The 21,082-nt window shown below is 45.4% G+C and overlaps 1 protein-coding gene across 1 annotated transcript in view; it reads left to right on the forward strand.

The window, feature by feature from the left end:
• Window positions 1-10,521: 10,521 nt before the first annotated feature.
• The window catches only part of C6H1orf94 (chromosome 6 C1orf94 homolog), a 40,881-nt gene continuing 30,320 nt past the window's right edge, over window positions 10,522-21,082 (forward strand). The window contains exon 1 of the mRNA XM_038335566.1: window positions 10,522-10,835. Within this exon, the coding sequence (XP_038191494.1) occupies window positions 10,522-10,835 (314 nt within the window). The remainder of the gene's footprint in view (window positions 10,836-21,082) is intronic.

Consider the following 21,082-nt stretch of genomic DNA (forward strand, 5'->3'; position numbering starts at 1 on the left):
ATTGGGCCCCACTCGCTGGCCACTTCTGCAGACCATTAGGTTTCAAACCTGGGGCAAACTGCCAAGGTGCCTATTTAACATATCAAAGTGGGCCCTGACAGCCAGGTTCTTCCTATCTCTTCCTGTTACAGGGCCAGAATATCCTGCCCCCTACCCTGAACTCCAGGCTGGGATGCCCTTCCCTATACAAGCCAAGCATTTTGGTTACCTGGTCTTCTTGCTTGCTCTCTTCTCTCTTTGGGCTTTTGGCTGTTGCACCTGATTCCCCTCCCCCTCCCCCATTCCTCACATGGCTTGGGGATCACTTCCGTTCTGGACTCTCCCAGATATCCCTGCCTCTGGCTATGCTCTCCTGCACTCCCACAAATCTATAATAAACTTTCTCCTTCGCCAAACCTAGGAGCTGTCATGTCCTTGCCTTTTTATTTCTTTTTTGTTGTTGTTGCTCACCAACCATGGCCTTTCTTTACCCCAACTTTAAGTGCAGATCTCATAGACTGACATTTTTACAAGATTGCTCATAATAATTGCTGATAATAATATTGATTTTCCTGTACTGAGGACCAGACTTCATACCGGGAATCTTACATGCACCTTGCCCTGTTTATTCTTTTTTTTTTTTTTTTTTTTTGTACTGGGGACTGAGCCTAGGGCCTCACTCATGCTAGGCAAGAGCCCTGCCACTGAGATATATTTCTCCCTAGCCTGCATTTCCCTATTCGGAATCCCCTTAACTACTTGTGGTTGCCCTTTGCATATGAAAGCAATCCCAAAGGCACACACCAAGTCAGCAAATAGCAGAGCAGGCATTTTAACTCAAGGGCACCAGTTGCACCTTCCAAGCTTCTGCCTACCCCCTCACCTGTGGGCAAAAAGGCTCTTGAAGAATAATCCCCCACCACACCAGGAGTGAGGGATTGCTGGCGGTGTTGCCAGGAGACAGTAGACACAAGTCACAGTCTTGCTTCCGGAACACTATATGTTCCTTTCCAGAGCCCTGGAAATGACTGTCTAGCCTGCTTCCATTGCTGAGACAACATGGCAGCAACTTCCGCTTTCTCCGGATACTTTGTCCTCAGATGTCCCAGTCCCACCTCTGGGCAATTTGACCTTTAGATATGAAGGAAACGGGGATGGAGTACAGTTGTCTATAGATTTTTAGGGACTTGCAAAAGAATTTGAGGCCTGGATTTTTTCTCTTTTCTTTTTCTTTCCTTTTCTGTTGAGATAGTGTTTATCTATGTAACAGCTCTGGCTGTCCTAGAACTTGCTCTGTAAGCCAGGCTGGCCTCGAACTCACAGAGATTCTTCTGAATGCTGGGATTAAAGGCGTGCGCCACCACCGTCTGACCTAGGCCTGGAAATCTTTGTTAGCCCCACAATAAAAAGAAAATGGCAACATGAAAATCAGGAAATATTTAATCAAATATGTCAACTTCATTAACTGCCGAATTTGGCAGGCATAAAAATTTCATTACATTTGATAAGGATTTATAGGTGAGAGTTTTTCTCGTTGCTCAAGGTTTCCTGAGTAGGCACCAAGATGGGGTAGAAACTTCAGTTGCCCAGATATTAAATAAATTATTCATGGACAAAAAATTTTTAAAAGCAAATGGCAAAAAAAAAAAAAGCTTTGCAATTTTCTTTTATGCCTGAAAAGGTGTACGTATTGTAAAAAAAGTGACAAACGCCAGATGAGGAAAAGGGTGGGAGGCAATTGGTTTCTGTTTGTTTATTGATTTTCAGTTTTTTTGGTTTGTTTGTTTAAGATAGGGTTTGTTTAAGATAGGCATCTCTGGCTGCCATGGAACTCAGTATGTCCAATAGGTTGGTTTCATATTCAAAGAGTTCCTCCTGCCTCAGCCTCCTGACAGCTGGCTTTTGGAATTCTTTTTCTTTATGCATGCTAGGGTAAGTACTTTGAGTTGTACCCTAGACTCCATTAAGATTTTAAAAGAGCCCAGAACGGGCTGGAGAGATGGCTCAGTGGTTAAGAGCACCACCTGCTCTTCCAAAGGTCCTGAGTTCAATTCCCAGCAACCACATGGTGGCTCACAGCCATCTGTAATGAGATCTGGTGCCCTTTTCTGGCCTGCAGGCAGAGCACTGAGAATACTATATACATAATAAATAAAGAAATCTTAAAAAAAAAAAAAAGAGCCTAGAACACGCCCACTTTTTTGAGTTTTGCAACCTAGACATATTTGTGTCAGAAAGGGAAGTCGACTTTGACTGGAGGGCACATAGGAATGCTGCCTTCCCCTGAGATGGAGAACATGGGATGGGAGAGAGAGCTCATTTGGTAGAGTGCCTATCTAACATTCATAATGCCTTATGAACAAGGCGTGGCAGCCTGTGCCTGGAATCCCAACATGTCCTTGGGAAGCGGGGCTAGGAGGGTCAGAAGTTCAGGCTTGTCCTTGGACTACACATTAAAACAAAGTGTTGATTCATTGAGAAAATCAACAGGAAAGGAATAAACTTTATCAGAGTTAACTAAAAGGCAGGAAAGTAATATCCAAATTAACCAAGTCAGAAACGACCATGTTTTTGTTTCTCTAAGCAAGGGGGAAAAAAAGTAAAAGAAAATAAGTAGGAAAAGCGGGGAGTGGGGGTTGGGGGTGGAGGTGGGGGAGCAAGAATCCCTGCTTTGACAGCTAACCTGCAGTGGAGACAATGTATTCACCAAACCACTGAGCTCTTCCCATCTATTGTCTCAGTTGGCACCAAACAGCTCTCTGAGGTCAGGGTTTTATTAGGTCTATTTTGTAGAGAAGTCAACTGAAGCACACAGGGTGAAACAAGCTGCCCAGGGTCATATTCAGAGTAACAGGGAAGTTAAGAACTTTCCCAAGTTAAAAATAATTCATAAATGAAATAGTGTCTATGACCATTAATGCCAGGCTTCAAGAACTAAGAAGAAAAGAAGTGGAAGGCAAGCCTGTCTTGTTCAGTATTCTGTCTTCAGCATGGCTAGTCGTGGGTGCTAGGGGACGTAACTCCCTGGACACTGGGTTTAGCTCAGTCTGTGCCAAGCACTGGTGGCTTGCTTTGTTATATACAAATTTTGCATATTGAGATTAATTTTGTTAGAATATACTGTACATACATTTTTGCTCTTGTTTAAGGTGTTATATATATATAACTCATTTAACAATGTAATGCAAATTTGTAGTCCTTGAAAATTATTATTATCAGCCATTTAGGATAATAAATGCCGGTTAGTAGTTAATCACCTAAAATAATTAAACTTGTAGTCACATAAGGTATGTTTTCAAGGTCAAACAAAGATATATTTTAGATAGCTAGGTCATCTTCAAAAACATACATACATACAGAGACAGACAGAATATGGCATTTAAGATGTTTTAATAACATAGGCTCTTTTTTATGACAATGAGACATGTGTGCATCTGGCAGCACCAATCTACCTTCAGAGAAGATAATGGGCATCAAAGAAACTCCATATTGAGTTTACTTTCTTTGTGGCAAAAGTAAAGCACTGGGCAAGAAAATGCCCCTGCCTCCACTGCTAACAGTATGCTGTCCTAATTGGACACGGACATAAAGGAGAGTGACTGCCAAACATTGTCAAGACAAAGAGAGACAGCCCCTCAGAATATCCTGCTTTACAGAAAAGTCTATGAATATGCTGTCAGATATGCTAAGCCTTTAGGCCCAAGATTGATGCCCCAACATTGCAGAGGAACTTTGGGTGACTGTCCAGGCAGCTAGCTGTTTCTGTTATTACTCACATGTTTTGGAAGTCGCTTGCTTGCACTTCCTACTTACTCAGTTAATATTATTTCCTTCTTGGATCTATGAGGGAGTTGAAGACTAGATAGTTATAGTTATAGTTTTCCTTGATGCAGAAAGCAAGTTATAATAGAAAGTAAATTAGGTGCAAGACTTTGGACTCGCCAAGATAGGGTAGATATGGAGTATTTTCTCTGAATTTGTCAAATGCAAATGGACTAGAAGTTGTTGATGTATTTGTTGCCTGTATATATTGTATATAGTTATTGTGCTTATTGTATATAGTTTTTGTTATATTAGTTGTAGCCTTCTTTTTATTTTAGACAAAAAAAGGGGAATGTAGTGGCATTTTATTTGTATTTTAATAAATAAAGCTTGCCCGAGGATCAGAAAAATAAAACAGCCACACTGGCCAGCCTCACAGACCAGGCACTGGTGACACACACTTTTAATCCTAGTAGCTGCACTATTTTGCCATAGAAACTAGGCAGTGATAGCGCATGCCCTTAGTCCAATTCAATGTAAAACTTTTAAACTAGCAGTTGATTTTTAAAAATAGATTCAATAATCTACTTTTTTAATCTTATCATATCTATTTCTTCCCATTTTTCTCTTCAGAGTAGATTCAATAATCTGCCCTTTTATCCTATCATATCTATATCCCTTTTTTTTCTTTTCAAATCAAGAACCTTGAACTAATCTCCGTTGTTTAACATTTTTCCGGACCATTATCCATAGCAACTTGTAACGAATACTCTAAACAAAGACAAACATCCAAAATCCATTTTTGGGAAATGTGGGTGTAATTTTCTAGGGTACTTCCTGCTGATTTGGGGGGGGTGCTGATATTTTTATGGGGACCCAAAGAAAATTTAGGATTATGGTGAAGTCCTGACTGGAGTAATTTTGAGGCTAGATTTTCTCAGTCAGCAGTCTTGAAGCTGTTCTGGATGTAGAATTCAGAGGAAACTGCAGCAGAGGTGCTCTGAAATATTGGGTCAGCTGGGCCATCCTTTCCCATTGGAAATTTTTCAGGGGGTCTTCCTTGATCAAACCTTATTTTTCTTAACCAAGAATGAATTCACAGCCTTTCACTTTCTGTGGAAACTGAAGCAAAACCTCTTCTCCAAAGTAACATACCTTTTGACTTAAATTTTGAAGTCAAGGCATTTTCAAAATATGTAGGTTGGATTAGCCCAGCAGCATTTATAATAAAATGTCTTTTAGCAGCTGTTGCTCCTTCTTCAGCAGTCAAATAATTCAAAGACAACACCATAACATACAATATACAGGTTCTCTGTGGATTTTTCATCTTTACATGGAAGCTAGGCCAGAGTGGGAGAGACCTGAGAGCGCTGAACCCAGGTGACTAGGTTTGGCTTCAAATTCCTAGAGCTGGAATTCCAATCCCAGTTCTGGCTTTAGCTGGTAGCTTAAAAGCCTTGGGCAAAGGAATTTTTTGTAAATTTGTACCCCAAAAGTTAAGCGCCAAATGAAGCATGATTAATAAAAACTCAGAGACAGATATTGTGGTTCAACCTGAAGACCAGAAAAGCAAAGCAGCCAGCCACTGGCTCTTACCTTGACCTCGGTCCGAAAATGGTGATCCTGCCTCCAGTAAACCTCAGAATGAGACTGAGACTGAGAACTGTCTCTTCCGTTTTATAATCCTTTCTAGTTCTGGGATTAAAGATATGCACCACTACTGCCTGGTTTCTGTGGCAAACTAGTGTAACTGCTGGGATTAAAGGTGTGTGTTGTTGTTGCCTAGTCTATAAGGTTGGCCAGTGTGGCTGTTTTACTTTTCTGGTCCTCAGGCAATCTTTCTTTATTAAAATACAAATGAAATGCCACTCCACTTTGCTCCTTCATGAGTAGTGATCTGTCTGGGGTACAGAACTCCTTTAATCCTGTGCCTTACACTATAGGGGCCCATGACTGGTGTGTCTACACAGTCACACACAAACACACACACAGACACACACACACACACACAAATGCAAAAGTAATCAGAGCCTGGAGAGGATCACATGATGACTTCCACAGTTAAAATTCTCCATCATACCACTTAGCCCAGAAGCTGCAGCTCAGAGACTCTGATAGCATACAATTCAATGTAATCAAGAATCAGACCAATGTACAGTGCTTCAATAGGCCTCTTCTGTGCCAGGTATCCTAGCAACTACTATGTGTTAAACAATTACTTCATAATAGAGCATCTAGCACCATTCTACTCATCCCTAGAGAGTTGCTTCTCTCTGCCTCCCCAACACTGGGATTGCATGCAAGTACCACTGTTTCTCCCCTTTTGCTTGGGTGCTGAGGATCAAAGCCAAATCCTCATGCTTGTGTGACAAGCACTATACCAATAGAGCCATCTCCCCAACCCCTCATGTTGTTTTAAGTAAAGGAGATTGAGATAGGGTCATGCACAGAGACAGTCCCTGTGAAGACAAGGAGAAGATAGTCTACAGCTAGGGAAAAGAGATCCTGTCTTAATTTCTTTATAGTCATTGTGATAAACTACCTTCAGAAATATCTGATGTATTTTGCTCAAAGTTCTAGGTAATAGTCCATCACTGAGGGGATGCCAAGGGAGCATAAACCTGAAGCAGCTAGTCACATTACACCCATAGTCAAGAGTGGATAACAGTAACTTCGTGCATATATATTTAAGCTCAACTCATACTTCACTCTTATTCAATTCAGGATCCCCTTTAAAAGAAATGTTGCCACCCACGGTGGATGGATCATCCCACTTCAACATAATCTATGTTGATGATCTGTCTTAGGGATTCTACTGCTATGATTGAGACCCCGTTACCACGGCAATTCCCATAAAGGAAAACACTTAGCTGAGGTGGTGGCTTACAGTTTTAGAGGTTCAGTCCATTCACAGCATGGTGGGGGACATGGTGGGTGCTCAGGCAGATGTGGTGCTGGAGAAGTAACTGGGAGTCCTACATCTTGTAGGCAACAAGAAGTCAACTGAAACACTGGGGATATACTGAGCATAGGAAACCTCAAAGCCCGCCCCCACGGTGACGCACTTCCTGTGACAAGACCAGCAAAGCCACACCTCCTAGTAGTGCCACTTCCTATGAGATTATGGGGCCAATCACATTTAAACTACCACATTGTCTTATCACTCATAGTCTTGCCCACAAGCCACCCTAACGCTTGCTGACACTCCCTTCCCAGGTTCTAGACTCTGTCAAATTGGCAATTAAAACTGATCATCACACTTCTGAAGAAGACAACTCTGCTGATGAAGTTCAAGTCCTATATCTTAAACTTCTAGCCTCTAGAACTACTAAAAAGTGAATTCCTAATTTTAAGCATATAATGTGACAGACAGCCTTCACAAACCATATACTAAAGCGCAAAGTGCTCCCCTCAGTTTCCTGTGACAGGTGATAGACAACTCAAAACCTAATGAAATCTTAATTTGGACCCAAGTAGGCTCACTCTAGTGTCTTGTAGCATGTTCTCTGTACTATCCAACATGACAGTCCCAGACCCAGGTGGCTCTTGGGCACTTGAGATGTGCCTAGCGCAGGGGAAGAACCATTTTTTTCTCTTTTATTTAGATAGGAATGTGTGTGCATGCACATATGTGCGTTCATGCTTATATGTCCCTACGTGTGTGTATATACCCACCACCCCAGTATCTCTGAGAGGGTTTCTATTGCTGTGATAAAACACAATAACCAAAAGCAACTTGGGGAGGAAAGGGTTTATTTCCATTTATAGTTCATATCCTTGTCTATCTAAAGGAAGTCAGGACAGGAATTCAAGGTATGAACCTGGAGGTAGGAGGCCAAGGGGAGTGCTGTTTACTGGCTTATTCCTCCTGGCTTGCTCAGCTTGGATTTTTATACACCATAGGACTTCCAGCCTAGGGCTGTACCACCTACAGTGGGCTGGGCCCTTCCACATCAATCGCTAGTTAAGAAAATGCCCCATAGAATTGCATACAGGTCAATCTTACGGAGGCATTTTTCCAACGATTCCCTCCCCTCGGATGACTCTCACAATAACCTCTCCAGGATGCCCAGGAATCCTCCTCCACCTCCCCAGTGCAGGGGCAACAGTTGTGTGCTGCTGCCTGGCTTCTTTATATTGTCACTGGGGACCTGAATCCACGGCCTCGTGCTTACAGGGAAGTACTTTATCCACCAAGCCCTCTTTTTTCCAGCCCAAGAACTGAATTTTTAAACTTATGTTAAAATACAATTAAAATTTCAATAATCCCACGGTGGCTGGTGGCGTTCAGATCAGATGTAGTGCGATTTTAAAGACATTGCTTAAAGATTTTTCAGCATCTCGCAGAAGCCTGTGTGCTCTAAGAGCCCCATCTCTATCTTTGTTCCTTATTCCCACCTTTTTTGACTCCCCCCCTCCCCTCCTGTCCTTTCTGACTCAGTCCTAGGTGCCTGGATCCCTGTTCAGGGGAAGAGGAAGCAGAGGAGGGGGGCAGCCAGACTGGCTTTCCCAAATCCTGTGGCCTGGGCAGTGTAAGGTCTTGGCACTCTGCTCTAAGCATGGGTGTTAGCCAACCAAATGCCAAGCGGCACAAACACCGAGTGACATTTTCAGAACTATTAATATTTCATCAGAAGTGATCACTTTTCCTTTAAATACACTCTTAAAAGGTTTTCTACATTCTTAACTATAATTTTATTCCGTCTAGGTCCTCGGAATTTTCCCCAAAGGAGCACATCTTCAATTTCATAATGAAAATCAGAAAGGGATAAAACTCGGCTTGCAACACTCAGAGTCAACATTTCCAGGAACTCAGCCCCTCTGTAAAGAGCAAAGCTACACTTATATACGGAATGCCATTAGTTTATCTAACATGTATTTATCAAGTACCTACTGTGTGCCAGAATTGTGATGGGCACACTATGTAGCTCAGGCTAGCTCAGAACTTGAGATACTCCTGCCTCAGCCTCCCAAGTACCGGGTTTACAGGTGTGTACCACCACACCCAGCTCCGAAATTCAGTCTTCGCCCTCAGTTACTTTGCAGCAGCTCTTTGGTCTATGTGTAGTCACCACTTCAGGCTTTTTGAGTTCGTAACACAACTCCCTCCGTCAGAAGAAGGCACCATGAGAGGAGGCACCAGCTTTTTCTCCATCATCTTCTTCAGCCCCCAGAAGCTTACCTGGTACAGAAAGAGGGTCCGTGAGTAACTGGAGGAAAAGGAAGATTCGGGTCACTGCGGCTGCCTTCTCCAGGCTGCTTCCCTGTGCCTCTATTCTTTCTTCCACCTCCTGCTGGTTCTTTCCCGGGTGGTCTGTTGGAGGAGTAACCACTGCTTGGGGGGGGGGGGGGGAACCAGGGAATGCTCGGAAGGCAAGGTAAGGAGAAGCTTCCGGTGGGGGCGGGGACTGTCGATTCCTAGTAAAAGAGTGAGCGAGCTGAGTTGTTTGTTTGTTTGTTTGTTTGTTTGTTTTTCACCTCTACCGCTGGGGTCTGCTTGGGAGCCCAGGGCACCAGATCGAGACTAGAGTTTGGAGCTTTTGAATTCCAGACTGCCTTCTTGAACTCTGGATACACCCTTTCAGGACTTGGAGACTCAGTTTCCTCCCGTCGTGTACACCGAATAAAAAGTAGTACTAAACTCTCGAACTTGAATAGGGTAAGATTTGAGCTCAGTCCTTGGTGGTCCCTTGGAATGGCAGTTAGGATTAAAGCCAGAGGACAAAGGGACAGGTCACCCACTCTCCCAGTCTCTTAAGTTTGTATTCTGTGGTGGGGTGGAGACAGTGTTTCACTTAGACTTCAAAAGGGAGGCTCCTGCGGTCTTCCCAGCTGCACCCCGCCCCCACTCCACCTGAGGTCCTTGGGTACGAACGCTCGGCCCCGTGCCACCGCGCACTCAGCCGCCGAGCCGTTGCGCTTGAACCCACAGAAAGAATCCCAGCAGCTCTCGACGGCAGGGGTGTGTGGGAGCTACTGGGCACGCAAATCTGCTGACCCCAGCCGGGCCCCGCCCTGTTCAATCGGCGCCCTTTGAAGGGTTGGGACCCTCTGCGGTGCTGGGTCGCAGCTCTGCACAGAGGCGCGACAGGTGTCCACTGGGGACTGGGGCTAGGCAGACTGCCAGCACAACACCGCATTAGAGAGTTCTTTCTAGGGAGGCAGAGCAGCAGCAGCCGCAGCAGTAGAGGGAAGGACAGAAGGGGGCGGCCGGGAGAGCTAAAGCCAGGACCTGCTGTGGGCGGGCAGGGGCCGTTAGCCCTCGGTGTGCACCTGATCTCTGGGAAGGTGGGAGGTGACAGTCTCATGGCCTGTCCCCACCCAGTCTAGAACAGAGTCCAACCCTTACTCAGCCCTCCTGGCGGCTTGACAGGCGAAAATGGGCTGAGTCCCAGGCCCTGAAGGTGTCACAGGAGTCTCACAAGGGGGAGTGCAGGGTTCTGTGGGAGAGCCAGTCCTCCCCTCCAGTCGTTCCCAGATGTCATTCTGCCCGCCCAGGCTCTTGGTTCCTGAGTTCCGGGGCATTCCACGGTTACTAAGTTACTGGTTTTTGTTGACTTTTAAATATTTTCTTCTTCGGGAGAGGGGGAGGGGGGCAAAAGCCAGGAAAGAGCAAATAAAAGTAAGTCAACATAAGCCCCCCCTCCCCAAAAGAAAGTTGCTCCCTACTTCTCATCCCCACCCAAACAAAAGGCCTCTGAAACCCACCCCTTGGCTGGAGCAACAGCCGGCCAGAACTGACTGCTTCCCAGGCCCAGTCTTCAGCTCTCTTTCTGGTGAATGAGGGCTGGTGGTGGACAGTCCCTTTGTCTCCCAGCCCTGGGTGGACAAAGGGGCTTCCGGAAAGAAAGAAAGAGGATGGCCAGTGGAAATGGGCTCCCTCCATCCTCGGCCCTGGTGGCCAAGCGTCCATCCGCCCTGGGGCCATTCCCCAGATACGTCTGGATCCACCAGGACACACCCCAGGATAGCCTCGACAAGATTTGCCATGACATCTGGAAGAGAGTTCAGGGCTTGCCTGAGTCCCTGCAGCCCAGGACCTCACTGGAGAAACTCTCCGCGCCGATGACTGCGACCGTCAGCTTCCAAGAAGAGTGAGTAGTCCCCTGTTTGGTTGATTATCAAGGAATGGAGGGAAGAGAAATGAAGTCTGACTTTGGGTTGACCGCTCTGGCTCTCTACCCCCATTCTCCTCAGTAAGGGAAGGTTGGAGGAGGGAGCTGACCAAGGTCCTGAAGTTCCAGGGGAGCGGGTATACACCATTCCTGGAGGCTTCTTTCCAGCTGTTAGGGAGACATTTCTGATTCTAAAGGCCTGGGTAACTAAGATGAAACTCTGGGGTCATTGCAAGAGCATTCACGCCAAGCCTAGGGTTTAGATTACTGTATCCCGAGGCAACTAGAGGCTCTTTCCCCTCTCCCAAGAAAAGTTCAGGCTTTGGCACAGATGAGTCTGGTGGCTGGAAACCACATCTGGAATCCCCTAATACAGAGAGCAGCTGTCCCATTCAGCATCCACAGAGCTACTGCAAGAGCGCACATCAAAATATTTACTAGGAAGGCATTGACATATTCAGAGGACATAATAGAAAATTAAAGTGCTGGGAGCTGGCTGTAAATAGCCAGCTTCCCGGATGGGAAATCCCATGTGTGGGAAACCCAGTGTTTCTGCATTAGGGAAAACTTGAGGAGATATTGTTGGGACTGGATATTGGAAGGGAGAGGAAGGATCAGAGAGGAAGAAGGGATCTCATTAGGAAAAGGAGTGCTTCCGCTGCCGTGATTAATGTCACTGTTGAGTACTCTTTCAAGGCTCAGCATCTTCAAAGTGGGCTGCAAGTGTTAATTAATCCTCCCGGTATCCCTGCGAAACAGGTATTAGTGTCCCCATTTTACAGATGGATTAAGTGTTAATAATTAAGTGCTAATTAAAGACTAAGTGATAATTAAGCGGTGTCTGCCCCCCAACACATGCTCCGACTCAGCTCAGAGATGGGGGAGCCGTTCAGGCATTTATTTATCTGCCGCCTCAGGTTTCAGGGCTCTCAAAACAATGGCTGAGAAGGAAAGCCAAGGGCAGCAGAGGCTCAGGTCCGCACTTGCTGCAATCCCTTCACAAGCTCCTTTGCTTGATGCAGATGAAGGTGGAAGGCATGCTGGCTGCTTCTGCCTCCTCTGCCCTGTGCTCAGCAGGACCGGCTCGGATGGAAGTGGCCTTTCTATAGCCAGCATCCTGTGGCTAGTCTGCTCAGCAGCGCTGAGCTCCTCTGCCCTGTTCATTGCCATCCGCTTTAGGACAGCACCTTGGCACGGAAAACCTTGGGGCTGTAGTCAGCTCTCTCGGTGGCCAAGGAGCTGATTGTCCACTTTCTAGATCAAAGGTCAGCAACAGTTTCCAGTAGATAGCCCTTCCTCTGCCAGTTCACCCCGAATTCATGGAGACAGACTCCACCACTTCCAGTCCCCCGTTGGCCGGAAATTGAATTGGCCTACCCTTGGCCGGCTGATTCACTCCATTTGGCCTTGTCTTCCTCATCTGCAAATTGAGGACGACGTGCCCTGCCTTGTCCAACTCAGAGTCGATAACGAGGGTCGAATGTGATGGGAAACCAAGAAATGAAAGATGCATTATACAAACAAACCTGCCTTACTATGGAATTCATCAAGGTTGGGGATGGGAGGGTTACTGCTATTGGCTTTCATCTAGAGTTTTCATGTTGTGCTCCAAGGCCCGAGGGTCCTTCAGATGGCCACCCTGGAGTCAAGTGGGCTATGTGTTGGGCCCCACACATGCTTCAGTCAGAGCTGTTGAGGCTTTTGTTGGTTTTACTAACTGGAGTTCTGAGTATGGTTGTATCTGAAAGAGTTCAGAGACTGAGAAGAGACTGGGAAACCATTGGCCTAGATGAATAAACCACATCATAACTGTGTAAGCTATCTACCTAGTAGAGCACAATGAGCACTTCTTGAAACAAAAGACAACCAGGTTCAGCCCTGTGCCGGCTGCAGAATCTGTGACTGTCAGTGGACCTGAGCTTTGGTTTCCTCGTCTGCCAAATGGGGGTAATGGTAGGGGTTGCTGGAGATGACAAATCAGAGTCATTCAATGATCCTGCTAGTAGTTAGGATTGATAAATTCCTTCTAATGAGAACAGCTATAATTTTCTGTAAACCTTGCATATTTTGCAGGGGGTAGGTACCTTTTCAAACTCCCCATTTTTATCCATTATACACATTTGCAAACCCTCAAAATAAATTTGGGTAGTGAGTGTCTATAGATCTAAATTTCTATAACTATATAAACTGCCATTCTGGTTTCTCAATTGCTCCTCTCTTCCCTTTAAATGAAATTCATTCTCATTTATTTGTTTGATTTTTTTTTCCCTTTTCTTTCTTTATTTTCTTTTTGGTTTTTCAAGACAGGGTCTCTCTGTGTAGTTCTGGTTGGCCTGGAACTTGCTCTGTAGACCAGGCTGGCTTTGAACTCACAGAGATCCACCTACCTCTGACTCCTGAGTGCTGGAATTAAAGGCCTGCACCACCAGCAGCTGTTTGTTTTCTTGAGACAGGTTCTCACTATGCAGTCCAGACTGGCCTGGAACCCATTATACCTCCCAAGCTGAGCTCAAACTCACAGCCTCCCAGATGTTAAAATACTTTGTTATAGAGGAGTAGGCTGAGGTTTGAAGAAGTTCATTTCTTTGCCTGAGGCATGAGGTTCTACTCTTAAGAAAGGGTAGAATTTCAGAGAGGAAGTACTGGACCATCTTGGCCCAGCTGTGACCAGGGTGGCCCATCTTCCCCTAGAACACGAGGCATCTCGGCACAGTCACATTGCCTGGGAACCCCATGTTCTGAGGGATCACGGGTAGACTTTAAAACTAGAAAGCACACCAGGGTATCTTATGTGTTTGGGCCATGAGACACCCGGTGTCAGTCTTTTCCGTGACCAATCTGTAGAATTTAGTTTGATGGTGTCGCTTTTCAGGATAAATAAGCTAGTTTTTGAATCTTAAAAACTTTTAAAATATTTATGTGTATGGGTATGTAGGTGTGCCACATGTGTGCCTGGTACCCACAGACACCAGAAGAGGGCATTGGTCCTCCTCAGTCTGGAGTTAGACAGTTGTGAGCTGCTATGTGGGTGCTGGGAATTGAAGCTGGGTCCTCTGGCAGAATACCTGATGCTCTTCAACTGAGTCATCTCTCCAGATCCCAGAAAAAGTTTCTTGACCCTGTCCGTAAATGTTTCAGAAACCTGAAGGCAAGGTCTTGGAGGCCATCCTGGTCTGCCTGAGTCACTTCCACGATGTCCTTGCCAAGCAGTCATTCACACCCTCTCTCAGATGGAGAACTGCCATGCCTGAAACTGCCACCTCTCTCAAAAGGGCTTGTTTTCCCTGGGGCTGAAATCGGTTCCCATCAAACTAAGAGATCCGTATTCTTTTCTTGGGACTACAGGATTACTCTCTCTTCTCTCTCCAGTGCTTTAGATGGCAAAGGACAACAGCAGACCCCTCCCCGGACTTTTTGGCTTTGCAAACCGAATATCCCTGGTTTCCTTTTACTCTTTATCTGACTCATATATTGGCTTCCTGTTCATATTCCTGGTGTTCATGGAAATGGGGTCCTCAGAACCAAGTGTGGATATGTGGGTGGGGTCCGTGCATGCTTGACTGTATCCACCCCTGAATTATATAGTCCTGTTAGTGGTGACCAACACCACAATCACATTCCTTTTCAGGCCGTGTTTGCTCTGCAGGCGCATAGGAGTTCATTTACTCCATCAAAAAATACTAAGTAGCTACTGTGTGCCTGGCACAGTGCTAAATGATGGGGGACAAGTCTTTTGAGCCAGACCAAATAACAGAAAACAAGTAAGATTTAAACAAACAAACAAAAAAAAAACTATGATAACTTCAAAATGTGAAGGCGTTCTCATCGGAGGAGACCAGTGATAAGCACATAAAAGAGGTGAGATAATACCAGCCAGCAAAAGTACAACGATGGAAACAGCATCCAACAAAGAAACAACAGGAGACCCGTTAGGCCAAAGTGTAGGCACCTGTGAGCTGAGTCTCAGATGCCAGTAAGCAGCTGGGCATGTAACAGCCCTGGAAGAGACATCTAGGTGGAGACAGGAGACACAGCAAGCAGAAGGACTCTGAGAGGACGATGTGAACTTTTGGAGACAGAGTGTGGATGGGGGTCCTGAGGGATGGGGGCACAGTGTCAGTTGACACCCGAATCGGGCTGGTGAGGTCTTAAGTGACCTCGAAGTGTCACCGCGTAGAGCTGAGATCTAGTGCGGGTGTGCCGGCACACTCTGGGAGCTTTTCAGAGATCCCTTCAGTTTCTGCACAAGCGTGGCTTACAGTGTGTATGAGGAGTCAGAGGTCTCTGGGGAGACGCTATAATAGACCAGCTGAGGCCCACTTGGGGCAGTATCTGGACCACAGGGACTGTACCACGAATGGAAGGAGTAAGGGATTCCGTGTGCGGCGTGAGGGAACCAGGGACCCTGAGATGGCTTGGGGACACCAAGATGAAGAAGGAATGCAGGGCTTTTACCTTGGGTTATAGGTTGAACAGTGGTTCCTTTTAAAGAGGTGGGGGAAGAAGTGGGGAGAAATGGGTTTTGGCAAGAAATCAATAGTTCTGTCTAGAGTCAATTAAACTCCAGAATCCTGCTCAGTTATCTTTTAATTAGTCTTAAATTTGGGCTCAGAGAATTGTGGCAAGCCACTTACTGACTCATATTTCGAGGATTACATATTCATTCATTCACCACACAGCATCACTAATAAAGTTCCTCAGCCTCAGAATGGGGGCTTTGGGTTTTCTGCTGTCTCCGTTGCTCCGACTACACAACAGTCCTTGTTCATTCATTTCTATTTTGATGCCTTCGGTGAATGCTTGCCATTGCCTTCTGCGGACCAGGCCCAAGTGCTGGGACACAGGGATACAGGGCTAAGAAGGGCAAATCCCCTTCCCTTGAAAAGTCGCCAGTCCAGTGAATAGGGTGGGACACAGACTCATCAGACAGCAGCAATACCCAGGAAACATTTAATGTGCGCTTACTGGCTTTGGTGAAACATTATTTTGTGATTTAAAGAGGACACAGGCCCTGATGTCTTTGATGGAGCTTCAGTGCCTTGCAAGGACAATGGGTGACATATGACAATAAGCATGCTAATGAAGGAGCACATGACTGAGACTTGGGGACAGCTTTCGGGATAGATTGGGCACCCCTGCACTGTGACTTAGCAGAAGATGTGAGTACAGTTTCATGGTAGAAGACAGTACCATAACTAACAGTACCTTCGTTGTCAAGGCTTTCCAAACTACACGTGTCCCTGACCTTGAGGATGGAGAAGATAGAGCTCAAGGAAAGAGTCCAGCAAGTTTAGGGAAGGATGGGAGCTTCCTAAGGATGGAATACACAGTGAGAGAGGAATGGAGTGGAAAGGTGATCCAGGCTGGCTGGCTGAGAGCAGCTTCCCTGACTGCTTCCACCTGAGCTTGTCAAATCAGGGCACCTGAGCTTGTCAAATCAGGTTGAACCTGGTTTGCAGAGTTCAAAGGCTTTGCTGAGCATCATGCAAAGTCTGGCAGAAAGATAAGCTGGCAGGAAGAAATCTGAATTAGGCATTCAAAGTCCAAGCAAAACAAAAAGCAGAATCAGGAATGAGCCTAGCACCCTGGTGGTTCGCACTGACTCTCATTTATTCACACCATCTACAGGGATGTAGGCAGTGACTGCTCCTTTGTTCCTGGCTGCCCAGACCTGAAAGAATCACACAGAAACTATATTAATTGCAATACTATTTGGCCAATAGCGTACGCCTATTTCTAGCTAGCTCTTTCATCTTAAATTAACCCATTCCCATTATTTTATATTTCACCATGAGGTTGTGGCCTACTGATAAAGTTCCGGCATCTGTATCCTTCAGTGGCTACTTGGCATCTCCTTGACTCCACCTACTCTTTCTCTACATTACTGTTCACATTTTCTGCCTGGCTTTACTCTGTTAAGCCATTGGCCAAAAGCAGCTTCTTTATTAACGAATGGCAATAAAACATATTTACAGCATACTGAGGGGAATCCCACATCACCTCCCCTTTTCTATCTAAATAAAAAGGAAGGTTTTAACTTTAACGTAGTAAAATTACATGTAACAAAACAGTTATCAAATAAAAATTATAGTTACAATATTTAGTCCATTTACATTTTGCAAATTAAGGAAAATGCTCTATCATCTTATCTTTGTTAGTCTAAAGTTTTATATCTAATCCATCTTTTATAATATTAACTATCTTTCTTCAACTCCATCAAAGACTACAGAAGGATATAATATTACTTAAGTAAACAGGAAGTGCATTTGTAAGCAACTTCCAAAACTCTAGAATTGACACAGATGTCTCACTACCTGGACAGTCACCCAAAGTTCTTCTATAACATTGTAGCATCCATCTTTAGCCTACAGGCCCATAGTTTCTGGCAAAATTGAAGCAGGTAATTTCAAAGACAGTTCCACCTATGTTGAGAGTTTGTCACTCACTTTCTTCTGTGTCCTGCAGAATGTCTGGCAGACTCTCGAAGCAGGAACCCTGAAGGACTGTCTCACCTTCTTTAGACAACTTCAGCAGTCATTTTTCTGTGGGCCCTGCAAATCTAGTTATAAAGCACACCATCAAGCAGTAAAAGCAAGAGCAGTTTCTTGCCCACATGGCTAACCAACTCCATACAGAACCTCTTTGATACCCATCATCCTCTTGAAGTAGACTGGTGCTGCCAGGAGCAGATGTGTCTTGCTGTCATGAAAAGTCCTAAGTTCTTAAAACATTTTAAATGCCATATTCTGTTAGTCTTTGAAAAGCATGAAGAATAACTGTCCATCTGAAATATATCTCTGTACATCTAGAAAACCTAACTAACATGACTACAAGCTTGACTATTATAGATGACTATTAACCTGTATTTCTTAATTATACATTACATTTTAAATGAGTTTCTCAAACACAATGCTTTAATCAAGTGCATAAATATACAAATAATAAAACTGACCTTAAATTTGTGTCAATAAACCGAGATCCCTACCAGTGAAAAGTATTCATCTATTATAGCACATGGGGTAAGCCAGAGAGATTTGGGAGGCTAAGGTACTGCCTTGTTTGAATGACTCTCCCAACAGGGCAATTCTTTCTACTATTGTTATTAAGGAATTGAGTGGGTTTACTTTTGCTGGAGAAATCGCTTCAGACACACGTTGTCTTTTACTATTATCTTGAAAGCGTGGAGCCTGGTGACGAGAGTAAAAGCAACCAGACCCACACATAGAGGGAGACCCAGCCTGACACATGTCTCCCATTCCAGGCCGTTCTGGGTATCTTTGTGGTCTAAAGTGATAAGCGATGCTTTCTTCCCCTCCAGGAGTTAGCACCTCCTTGAGAGCCTGTGGAAGGCAGATGGGCATCCTGCTGCTGGAAACACATAGTCCCACATCTCTCAGTAGCTGAAGGATGATGTCAGAGACCCACAAACAGGTGTGCCTCCCTCCTGAGCTCCCCATTCTGGGTCTCGGCATCTGTCCCACTGGCCCTGTCCCATCCTTGCTTGTCCCAGGATACTAGTACGCGGCCTTCAGAATCCAAACAAAACAAACTCAGAAATGAGCCCGGCAGCTTTTTTGCACTGAAGTTCATCTGTTCCAGTAGAAACTTGCTTACTCCAGTCTTCCACACAGGGCAAGCCAGAGAACCTTGAGAGGCAAAGACGCCGCCTTGTTTGGACGATTCTTCCAACAGTACGGTTCTTCCTACTGTTGTCATTGAGTAGCTTCATGAACTGGGGACACAGACGCTCAAGAGCCTTCGAGTCATTGCTTCTCGTTTTTGTCATGTCTGCCATAGCTCACTTTCCTGTTCCGGTGCCTTTGCTCCCTCTCCCTTCAGGAGGTTCTCCTCCCTTCACCAGCTTCATCTTCCTAAAGCTTGTCAATAGCTCTGTTCAAACATCTCATGTTGGCCTCTTCTTTTGGCTTGGCTTGGAGTCTGTGTAGTAATTCTGAGTAGTATTTCTAGACATACACGTTGCTGTTTTCTTTTAGTGTTCTGTAAGCTAAGATGGGCACCGGTAGGCATGCACAGCCTTGGGTCTACTCCTGCACGCACGGCCTTGCATCTGCTCTGGCATGCACGGCCTTGCGTCTGCTCCGGCTACTCAACTATCAGAAATGCCCTTTTGTTTTTCTGCTGAATTCCTACCTGCTCTTAGAAACAGAAGTTAGGATACTTTCTTCTCTGTCTCTTCATCCTCTCTCTCTGATGCTAGGGATTGAACTGGGGACCTGACAGTGTACTGTCCCTAAAGTTCTGCCCAGAGATTTGCTATGCGCATACTCCACTTCTTTCTTAAGAGTTTTATATAATTCTTGGGGCTGGGCAGATAGTTCAGTAGTTAAGAGCAACTGACTGCTCTTCCAGAGGAGCTAGGTTCGATTCCTAGAACCTACCTGGCAGCTCACAACCATCTGTAATTCCAAGATCTGATACCCTCACCCAGAAATATATGCAGGCAAAACACCAATGCACATAAAATAAAAATAAGTAATTTATTTAAAAAAAGAGTTTTATATGATTCCATATAACAGAAACTAGACAGGAGTATTAGAACCACTGATTCTCTAGTTTCTCTAGTTGAAGCCAAACCCCTTAGGATATGTCACTTGCTGCCCTCATCTGAAAAAAATGGAGAAAGGTCATAGTGACTACCCTGAAGGGTCCTGTCGATGGAGTAAGGAATGTGATGCCTGATGGCACTTAGGATAAGATAAAAAGCTCCATGTTCCTCGTTGTCATTTTTATCATTGCTCTCCCCGTCCCTGTGACACCACTGTAATCATTGTCGTCACTACCACTGCCATCATCACGACTGTCATGGCTGTCACTATCATCATCCATCATGATCACCGTTATTGCTATCGTTACCCTCACCAGACAAACCTTACCAGTATCACGCCATCATCACCATCATCATCATCATCATCATCACCATCATCACCACCACCATCACCATCATCATCATCATCATCATCACCATCATCACCACCACCACCACCATCATCATCATCATCATCATCATCACCATCATCATCATCAACACCATCATCATCACCATCATCATCATCATCATCACCATCATCACCACCATCATCATCATCATCACACCATCATCATCATCATCATCACCGCTATCACCCCCATGGCTGTTACAATCATCATCATTACTATCGCCTGGGCATCTCATCAACATCATCATCACCAATCACACCACCATCATCCGTTATGACCACCGTTATGGTCAACATCATCACTATTGGCATCATCACATCACCACCATCATCGTCATCGTTGTCCCCCCCCCCCCCCCCGTGGCCGTTACAACCGTCATCATCACCATCACCAGCGTCATCTCACCGTCATCATCGGCACCCGTCACCCCACCATCGCCATCATCCTCACCTAAGTTATCACAGTTCTGACTCTCAGCAGCAGCATCTCTCCACCACCACCCCAACCACTGTCATTGGTGCCATCGTGACCCACATCCGCCTCATCGCCATCGGCGCTGATGTCAGCAAAGATGAAATGACAGCGGGAGAATGCAGTGAGGAGAGGAGGGTCTGGGTCTCATCAGTCAAGCCGAAGGAAACTACTCAAGTAAGGGAGAGAGATTTTTGGGGAGCGAGGGAATTTTGTAACTTATCCTATTTCATGAGAGAAAGCAGAAGGGATGAGCCCAGGAGACAAGTGCCTCCCTGGCAGCAAGGGCAGGGCAATGTAGGCTTTATAACAGTGATGGGATTGAAGAACTAAATTAGAACCAGTGCTCTCATTGCCTGTTGGCCAGAAGCATGTCTGTCAGCTCCATCCTAGCACGGGAGTCTTCATGTTCTGATGGTCACCTGACGGGTATTGTGTGCTGCCTGTGGCAATGGTTCCCTCTAGCACTGCACCACGGGGTTCCTTAAGGACAGGCCTTGTGTCTTACTCATCTTTGTCTCTCCGGTGTCCAGCCAAGTTCCTGGCACTCCGTGATTATGCAGTATGTATGAATGAGGGAGGAAGTCAATGATGGATGGGCCATTAAAATGCCACCTTGAGGAGAGTAAGGCCTAGCAGTGGCTAGGATCCAAGCAAAGGGGCACAGCCCTCAGAGAGAGCATCAAGCCATGTAGGGTGAGAATATCATGTCTGCCGAGACATAACAGATTTTGCCCTTCTGCTTTAGGCTGCATAAAAGGGAGCTAGCATGTTCTTGAGCAGCTTGTATGTGCGAG

The sequence above is a fragment of the Arvicola amphibius genome, chromosome 6 (assembly GCF_903992535.2).
Source record: "Arvicola amphibius chromosome 6, mArvAmp1.2, whole genome shotgun sequence".
NCBI lineage: Eukaryota > Metazoa > Chordata > Mammalia > Rodentia > Cricetidae > Arvicola > Arvicola amphibius.